The sequence below is a fragment of the Ictidomys tridecemlineatus genome, chromosome 4, assembly GCF_052094955.1.
Source record: "Ictidomys tridecemlineatus isolate mIctTri1 chromosome 4, mIctTri1.hap1, whole genome shotgun sequence".
Lineage (NCBI taxonomy): Eukaryota > Metazoa > Chordata > Mammalia > Rodentia > Sciuridae > Ictidomys > Ictidomys tridecemlineatus.
In genome coordinates this window covers 106,841,426-106,851,901 of record NC_135480.1, presented here as the reverse complement: position 1 = coordinate 106,851,901, position 10,476 = coordinate 106,841,426, and the positions used below count along the sequence as shown (strand labels likewise).

At 34.7% G+C, this 10,476-nt stretch overlaps 1 protein-coding gene across 1 annotated transcript; it reads left to right on the top strand.

Annotated features, from left to right (window-relative positions):
- The first annotated feature begins 371 nt into the window (after window positions 1-371).
- On the top strand, window positions 372-1,521 carry LOC144377218 (olfactory receptor 8G50-like). Its single transcript, XM_078047231.1, has one exon. It carries the CDS (start codon window positions 375-377, stop codon window positions 1,311-1,313), a length of 939 nt encoding a protein of 312 aa, XP_077903357.1. The 5' UTR covers window positions 372-374; the 3' UTR covers window positions 1,314-1,521.
- The last annotated feature ends 8,955 nt before the right edge of the window (window positions 1,522-10,476 follow it).

Here is a 10,476-nt window from a genome sequence, read left to right as displayed (position 1 = left end):
CTTTTTTGATTTTCACAAAACATTTGCCTCTTCCTCTTCTTCATAGGAATCTACATGTTCATTAGAATTAATGCCTGACGAGTTACTGGAACAAAGTTCCCAGGACAGTTGTTGAGATTATCAAGGACTAATCACCACTATTTTATCAGAGAATGCAAATGAGGAAAATTCTGATATTTGTTAACATGTCTCATGTTTTGGGAATCTAAAGGTTTTTAACTACAAACACAGTTGAGCAGTTGGCAAAAAAGAAAAAAAAATGGCCACAACTGGATGAAAAGTTTTGAATTATGGTTCACACTTGAGTGTGGGATGAGATGATAAATATATATATTAAATTTGTTTCACTTCCTCCATAGAATTCCAAGAAGAAAATGACACAAGGAAACCATTCCACCACAGTGACAGAATTTATCCTGGCTGGATTAACCAACAAACCAGAGCTCCAGCTGCCCCTCTTCCTCTTCTTCATAGGAATCTACATGTTCACTGTGGTAGGGAACCTGGGCATGATCATGCTGATTGTGCTGAGCTCTCACCTGCATACACCTATGTACTATTTCCTCAGCAGTCTGTCTTTCATTGACCTCTGCCAATCCACTATCATTACCCCAAAAATGCTGGTAAACTTTGTGGTGGAGAAGAACATCATTTCCTACCCTGAATGCATGACTCAGCTCTATTTCTTCCTAGTTTTTGTTATATCAGAATGCCACATGTTGGCTGCAATGGCATATGACCGCTATGTAGCCATCTGTAACCCTTTGCTTTACAATGTAACCATGTCTTCTCAAGTCTGTTTCTGGTTGATAGTTGGAGTGTATAGCATGGGCTTGATTGGTGCCACAGTTCACACAGTCTGCATGCTAAGAGTACTATTCTGTAAGGTTGATAAAATAAACCATTACTTCTGTGATCTTTTCCCACTATTAGAACTATCTTGCTCCAGTACTTTTGTCAATGAGGTAGTAGTTCTGTGTTTCAGTGCATTTAATATCCTTGTCCCAATCCTGACCATCCTCAGCTCCTATATCTTCATCATAGCCAGCATCCTGCACATTCGCTCCACTGAGGGCAGAGCCAAAGCCTTCAGCACCTGCAGCTCCCATGTCTCAGCTGTTGCTCTCTTCTTTGGATCTGCTGCATTCATGTACCTGCAGCCATCATCAGCTAGCTCAATGGACCAAGGAAAAGTGTCTTCTGTGTTTTATACCATTATTGTGCCCATGCTGAACCCTGTAATCTATAGCTTGAGGAATAAGGATGTGAAACATGCCCTAAATAAGTTACTTGAAAAAAGAAGTATCCAATGAAAAAGAGTATTTTACTTTAGCAAAAAGTTACAATTCCTGGAGGTTTATAAGGAAGCAGTCCAGATATAGCAAGGTATATCTACAAGTCATTAGATTACTACTCCGACTTGATTTCTTGAAAGAAAGTGTCAAATGTAAGACTGGACTTTATTACTTTATTTTATTTATTTTTTTTTTACTGTTCAGGATGCCCCATTATCCATCTATGTAGACTAACCTGTATCACATCTGAACACATTTATAAAGCTTCAAAGTACTGAGTAGGGTTGATAATGCCTTTTTTGTATGAAACATAGTTCATTTTAGGCATAAATTATTTATATTTGTTTGGAGAATAAATATATTTGGTGAGTATCCTTGATATTCTCATTACATTGTATATATATATATATCATTTTAAACTAACCATATAGGCTAACATTTCTGAAAGTGTCATCTCTAAACTAAATACTTTTAATAATTTATAATATACAAAATATTATGCAAAAAAAGTTTGTAGAACTCTACTAGAAAATAGGCATGTTACGAGTGATAAATTTGTTCCAACCCACAAGGAGATATCTTTCTACTGGGAAAGATTAACAATAATAAATATGACTGATAATATCATGCATATTTTGACATAAATCTTTGCAATATTCCTTGCTCCCCAGGTTATGGGTGATGTTACTACCTATATTTTATACTCATTTCTCTAAACCAAGGAAACAATTTTTTCCAACCTTCATTATGGAATCTCAGGTTTAAAAATGACATTCTTTTACTAGTGTAGTCATATGAATTATTGATTTAAATGGAAAAATTAAAATAAGAAAATTATGTTCTGACTAATAGTAAATACCCCTCCTACTCCAAGATCAATATTAACTTTGGAGGGAAAAATGATTCTTTTGAGGGGACAGGGAAAGACCCTTTCAAGCAATAAATTTGCTTCTCTCCCCCTTCCTCATTTAAGCTTTCATTAGTACTCTTGTAAACAGCAGCCAGAAAACTTGAGTGAGTCTCCTGAGGCAATCATTGTCATTTGTAAGTCTCTCTTGGCATCCATCATTTGCTCAGCTCCCACATATTCTCTTGGTGGTTGCAGCAACTACTTATTTTGTTATTGTCTCTTTCTTCCATTAATCCCATCAGGTGATTAATTCACTAATTGGATCAAGGCCTTCATAATCCAATCATTTCTCCTTCTTGCATTGTCTCACACATGAGCTTTTGGGGTACATCTCACATCCAAACCATAACAGTACAGAATAGAAGACACAGAGACAAACCCACACATCTATAGTCATCTGGCCCTTGACAAAGGTGCTAAAAAGAAACACTGGAGAAAATATAGCCTTTTTAACAAATGGTGCTAGAAAAACTGGCTATCCATATGTAGAAGAATGAAAGTAGACCTTTGTTTCTCACCCTGCACAAAAATCAAATTAAAATGGGTCAACAACCTAGAAATTAGAACAGCAGAACTATATAACTCCCAAAAGACAATGTAGGCTCCACACTCCAGTTTTTAGTCCCAGGCAATGTCGTTCTCAATAGGACTCCTAAAGCTCAATAAATAATGCTAATTGTTAACAAATTTGATGGCATCAAATTAAAAAGATTCTGCACAGCAAAAGAAACAATTAAGACTGTGAAAAGAGAATCTATAGGAGAAAAATCTTTCCTAGCTACTCTTAGGACAGAGGATTAATATCTAAAATATACAAAAAAAATTAAAAAATTGTACATCGAAAAAATCAAATAACCCAATTAATAAATAGAATAATGAATTAAAAAACACTTTTCAAAAGAATACAAATGTCTACAAATATATGAAAAACTGTTCAACATTATTAACAATTAGGGAAAAAAATTAAAATTACACTGAGATTTCATTTCACATTAGTCAGAATAGCAGTCATCAAAAATACAAATAACAATAAATGATGGAGAGGATGTGCAGAAAAAGGAACACTGTTGGTAGGATTATAAGTTAGTACTATGAAAATCAGAATGGAGGTTTCTCAAAGACTAGGCATGGGACTACCATATGACCCAACTATACTATTCCTCAGTATTTATAAATAAAATAATTAAAGTCATTGTACTGCAGAGATACATGCATACCTACTTTTATAGCAGCACAATTCACAATAGCCAGATTATGGAACCAGTCTAGATGTCCATCAGTGGATGAATGAATAAAGAAAATATGTACACACAGTGGTGTTTCATTCAGTCATAAAGAAAAATAAAATTATGTCATTTGTTGGAAAATAGATGGAACTAGAGACCATTACATTAATAAAATAAGTCAAGTTCAGAAGCTTAAGACCCAAATTTTCTTTCATATGTGGAAACTAGTGTGGGAAAATGAAAAGAAAGACAGGGAGCAGGGGCCTAATGAAAATCAAAGAGAAATCAATAGAGGAAAGGGAAGGAGGGAGGAGGTTTGTGTTGGGAGTGATGTTGGACAAATCATATTGTTATATTGTGTGTGTGAATGGATATTTAACACAAAAAAATCACACCATTATATACAACTGTAATGCAACAATAAAAATTGTGAGGAAAAAAAGAAGAGAAAATACTATTTTACAACAGTGGTTACAGTGTCCTTTATTCTGGCCATTCAAAAAATAACAAAAATCATACTTCTACGGTAGATGAAATCTTTAATTTTGCATAATTTTTAGTCTGACATAACCATAATATACCTCATTTGTCATCTATCTTATTTCTTCTGTTACTGAGACACCCTAATCACAACTTTAAAATCTGAATTATAAGTGTATGAAAATGCCACGTTTCTGTTTTCTAACATAGCTGCTGCTCTGCCTTTTGTTCTAGTTTGCACTTGCCTGCTTATTGTCCAGAGGTACTGGGATATAATCTCCATGAGGGCACCTTCTCCACATTTCATTGCCAGACCTCCAGGAATATGAACACTCGCTGCCATCCAATAAGCACTTATAATTCTCTTATTTGTTTCTTATGTTAAGAAAGTGTGTATCTCATGGCATATGCATTAAACTCTCACTACTCTCAAATAGCTATATATACCTTTTTAGCTTTCACTCTGTTAAGCTTTATTTCGAAGAATTCTTCCAGGATTTGTAAGATAATGATGACATTCTGAACTACTGAATATGAAGATTTTGAATTAGTAGTCTTGAGCTCTTTCTGAAGCAAATCTTGGTACAGATGTGATAACTTTTGAATATTCCCTTCCCAACAAACAAGGAGTTCTTGAATACTCATGTTTTCTGGATTTTCACTCATGTCATAAAAATGTCAAAAATTAATCAGTATGTTTAAAAAGTTGTTTGATACCTGATGAATAAACATAGCTCATCTTATAGTAGAATGTTAATTGGAACTCAACCCAATCTAGACCACCATAATTCTCCATACCCAGTGTAGAGCATAATTTCACCTATACTGGCATTAAAAAATTATTTGCTATGTCGATATTCAGGACATGATATGACATGTAAGATAAACTACAATGGAATTTCTAAAAATAAAGAGAGCACTATATTGTTAGTATAATAATCTGCATTGCAATACCCAGAATAAATATTTTATGTGTCTTTCTTTCAGAGCTGGGGAGAGTTAAATTCCTTTAGTTTTTCTAGGTAATGCTGCCTATTTTGTTTACATATGTTTATTCATAGACACTTACTGGTCTAAACTATAGTTTGTCTGTACTCTCACTTGAAGGAATGTAGTTGAAGGAGACATAGTGCTATAGGGCTATCCCCTGGGAGCTCTGAAATTACGTCATATGTAGAACTGAGCAAGGAAGAAGGGTGAGCCTCCTTGCCTGAGAAAATTTTCCAAGTGTGGAGCCTGTGAATCTGAGCTCAGGAGGAACCTACTGTCAATCTATTTCTTTCACTTAACACTGAGTTAAGTGATTTCTCTAAGCTATTGTCTTATCTATTATGAGTAGTGATAATGAGTGAAAAATGCACCAGAATCTCTTAGGAGAATGCACCCCTCTTGCTATAGGGACTTAAAGTTATTTTTTCAGTAAATATATCTTTGAAACTCCACCTAACTTTCATATAGTACCTCTGTCTTCTTGCAGAAAAAAAAGTCTGTTTCTTATGAGCCTGTTTTTCTTGTAGTGATTATCGGGTAATTTGATACTTATTCTTTATTATTTTCCTTTCTTCAACTGACACTTAGCTCCAGTAAGGCAGAGAATACATGCACAAGTATTTATGGATGACTATACCAAACTTTCCTGCTCCCAATGTCATGTTCTCTCAGACTACCTTACATTTAAGCAGATATGTTGTGCATATGTGACTCCTTCCAAAACCGAGCCCGAACTTGCATTGGTGATATTTTATTTCAAATCTGCAACATGAGCTTTTCACTTTCACTCTGAAAACCTCTCAACACTCTAGGTGTCCACTTTGCATATATCTGAGACAGACCAAGGAGTTCTTGCTTTATGGTTAGCCCTGCCCAGTAGGACCAGAAACAGTAAGAACCCCACATCTTCCTGTCACTCTGGGCCCCATCTTGGGAAACTGTATCTACTCCCAGGAAGAGGGGGCATAATTGAATCCCAATGGCCCATAGCAGTACCTCATGTCACACTTCAATGGTAGTTTTCCCCTTTTCCCAAATCTGTAAAAAAAAAAAAAAAAAAAAAAAAAAAGCTTAAAAATGAGCAGATGAAAATTCCATATTTCACAATAATTTCAAGTACCTCAAGGTAAATTTAATTAAAAATATGATTATTATCTCAAAATTAAATTTATGAACATTTTTATAAGAACTTTAAATATAATTTTTATTTTTATTTTAACAAACAAGTTACTCTTTACATAGAATCAAAGTTATGCCTATTATACACATATTTCCACTTTTCGTCAACATTTATTTTTTATTTCCAGAAGAAAGAGAATTCATTCTCTTAAGAACTTCTAATGAATTTATGGCATTGTCTAACAGATGTAGGGGTTCTGTTTTTGGGATTGAGGTCTCTAATAGCTTCATGCTTGGTGGCTAGGAAGTTTCTGTGCAAAGACACAGAATGCCTGGCTGCTGGGAAAACTTCTGTGCAAAGACACAGGATACCTGGCTGCTGTAGCAGTGTTCTTCATGAAGAGGCTCTGTGTTAGTCTTATCAGCCTCAACCTTGATCTCAGGCACACAGCTCCTGGGAATAAGGAACTCTCTTGTAAGACAACCACAATGTAGCACTGAGCCTAAACCTGCCCACATAACAATAATTTTATACAATGGACTTTCTTGAGAGCTACAAAAAGTTCCTAACATGTTGCAACTTAGTGTATAATTGAGGAATAAGCTGCATAATATTGCTAAGTCTATAACCTGCCTAGTAATACAATGACCACTATGTACTAATGATGCCAACGACCTAAAGTAACCTATTGATATAAATAAAACTTGGCAGCTGGACCCCTCTGCCATTTTGCCATCTTTCTTTCCTGCCTCTGCATCTTGTCTCTATATCTCTTTTTTATTTTCCTTACAACCAGATGCTTTTATTCAGTCCACAAATTAAAATATTCCAAGTGGGGATTTTTTCAATTTTTAATTATTTATTTTTTTATTTGTTTCTTCAGGGTACTGTGAATCGGATCCAGGGCTTTGGAAATATAAGCAAGTGGTCTACCATTGAGCCACCACTGAACTTCACCACCAGCACTAGCATTTCTGTTTTATGAGTAAATCAAGACATTTAATACATTTAGGAAAGGTCAATGAAAAAAAAAAACTTTCAAATATTGCATAGTGCATTGGTTGTTAGGGCTATTGTATAGCAAGTTGTTATACACTGGGTGGCACAACAGTTAAAGAACTGAAACTATTTTTTAGGGCTCAAGGTGGGAAATATGAAATTAATTTGGGGGGGATTTGAAGGACAGTCTCTTCTAAGTCTTTTTCTTAGTTTCTGATGATTGTTCACAATTCACATTAGATTTATTTATGTATTTATTTGGGGTTCCATAGATTTATTTTAAAATAACAACAAAAATAACTGTGAATATGATGTAACAATTGCAATAATAATCATTAGTGAGATTTTCTGAGCTATCACTTTAACCATGACTTCAAATGCATTTCTCTATTTAATATTTACAATATAATTCTAGTAATATAATATTGCAATCATTCCCTTTGAAGAAACAAAAGCTTACAGAGTTTACACTACCTGCCCATAGTCCTAATCATAATAGGTGATCAACCTTACAACTAAGAAGTAAGTTTGGCTCCAGTAGCCATAGTATAGCTCACATTACTCTCTGACCCATGAAATGGGGGCAGACTGAAGACTTCTTAAGCATTCCTTTCTTTGCACTGAACATTGTAATTTTCCTATAGGGCTGTGCTACTGTACTCGGAATGTCTTTCATTTTCCTTCCACTTTTATTTTTATTCTCAGATCTAATCAAATTAAGCAAAATCTTTCCTATCTGTTTTTGATGGAAGCAGATACTTTTTCATTAGACAGACTTAAATTATAATAAATGATTATAACTGTTTGTATAAACCCATTTCAAACAAAATTGTCTTATCTTTATGTCAGTGATAATGTGGCAGTTTATGAGTCAACTGGCTTCATTCCCACAAATCTTATTAATTCACACCATGTCCATGTGGTTTGTGCTCTTTTTCCCATAATTCCCAGAAGAAAATGTCAAAAAGTTTTTTTTTCTAATCATATGTTGACATATCCGGAATATGAATTTTAAACTATTGCTTCTTCATGATAATTTTATCTTCAGGATACATTTTTTTCTCCTCATTTTGTTACTTTTATGTCTTTCAACATTGAACATTCTACAAGTATAATTTTATTTTAAGTTGCTTAAGTTTAAAGCATATGATATGATATTTTGGTATAATACACATGGTGAAATGGTTAAAATTGATCAAACTGACAAATTCATCTCTTTACACATTTTCTTAATTTGGAAAGGTGAGAGCACCTGAAATATACTCTCAGCAAATTTCCAGTATATGATACCGTATTATTTACTGCAGTTTTTGCATGCTTTACCTACTGTCTATCTATAAACACACACACACACCATGAAATCTTACTTAGATTTGAAAGAAAAGATTTTGAAATTTCTACATCATGGATGAACCTGGTAGACAATATGCTAAGTGAAGTCAGCCACAACCAGAAAGAAAAACAGTACACAATCTCACCTATATGTTGAAACTGACATGGTATCCTAAATACCTGCCCATTGTCTCTTTTCAATTTAAACTATCCTACTTACTACTGTGAGATCAATACTCATTGGATACATTCTGTTTTTAAACACTTTATGTAAAACTTGTGTGTTAACCTTCTATTTATCATACATATTAATTTACTATTACTGCTGTAAAAAATCTACAATTTTTTTAGTGACTTAAAACAACACATATTTATTATCAAATAGTTGGACAGGTCATAAGTCTAAAGTCAACCTCAGGGGCTGGGGATGTGGCTCAAGCGGTAGCGCGCTCGCCTGGCATGCGTGCGGCCCGGGTTCAATCCTCAGCACCACATACCAACAAAGATGTTGTGTCCGCCGAGAACTAAAAAAAAATAAATATTAAAAATTCTCTCTCTCTCTCCTCTCTCACTCTTTCTTTATAAAAAAAAAAAGAAAAAAGAAATAAAGTCAACCTCAGTATGTGAGAGTCAGTGCGTTGACAGAAGTGGTTCTTTCTTCAGCCCTAGTGGGGGAGACCTTTTCCTTTCCTTTTGTCAGCTTCCTTCTAGAGGCTGTTATGGCTGCTTCACTTGAGTTCCCATCTCCATAACACTCCAACCTCTTGCTTCCATTGTCCTGTCTCCTACCTACTCTGTTCATTCTGTCTCCCTCTTATTGAAACTCTTGTAATTACATGGATAAACCAGCAAACCCTTCTATCTTAAGATTCTTTTTTTAAAAAGATAGAGGAGGAGAGAGAGAGAGAGAGAGAGAGAGAGAGAGAGAGAGAGAGAGAGAGAGAGAGAATTTTTAATATTTATTTTTTTTTAGTTCTCGGCGGACACAACATCTTTGTTGGTATGTGGTGCTGAGGATCGAACCCGGGCCGCACGCATGCCAGGCCAGCGCGCTACCGCTTGAGCCACATCCCCAGCCCCTATCTTAAGATTCTTAAATTAATCCCACGCAAAATTTTGTTGACCATTTTTTAATGTATTCACAAGTTCTAAAACTGAGACCTGGATAACTTTGGGGTGACATTTTAGTCTATCACTGCCCATGTTCTGTCTCCCAAAGATTAATTTCCTATCCAACATGCAAAATAAATTCACTCTTTCGCAAGGTCCCCCCAAAATTCAACCCATTACAGCACAAACTCAATCCCAAAATCTCACCCAAGTTTCATTAGATCAAAAGCTCCAAAATATCATCTAAATCATATTAATATTATGGATGAAAATTTGAGTATGATCCATTTTAGAGCAAAATTCTTCTCCATCTAAGAATCTGGGAAAGTGAAAAAGAAATTGTCCATTCCATAACATAGGGATCCTGGTTGAAAATATTTGCATTCAATCCAGCTCTAGCTCTCTCAGTCTTTTTGTCCAGCACTGTCTTGTAAGAATCAACCATAGTCTGCACCCTTGAGATAGTGTGAATGACAATGAGTATTCTCTGAAAGAAATCCTAGAATCTCTAGTTGTTATAACACCAAAGGAAAAAGAGGATTTCTGAAGCCTGGATGTGGGATTATTAAAAATTTCTTTGTTGGGGCTGGGGTTGTGGATCAGCATGTGCAGGGCCCTGGGTTTGATTCTCAGCACCACATACAAATAAATAAATAACTATTGTGTTCAACTACAACTAAAAAATAAATACCTAAAAAAACCACAAAACAAAACAAAAAAAGAAACACATTTCTTTATTGATTTTAAATGTGCAGTCCAAGTATAAATATTAATCCAGATCAAACCTAATTGACTTTAAGGTAGTCATGCCTTACATAGTTGCATTATTTTTCTCAGAGCACCTAACACACAACTATCCATATATTTTTTCTGAGATTCATTCATTTTCATGATTCACATTCAGTCTGAGAATTCTCTTAGGAAAAAATATAAAGATATAAGAAGTGAAAAGAAATTACAGGTAAAATTAACATGTAAATGATATGTTATATCACTTTCACTAATTCTAATGTA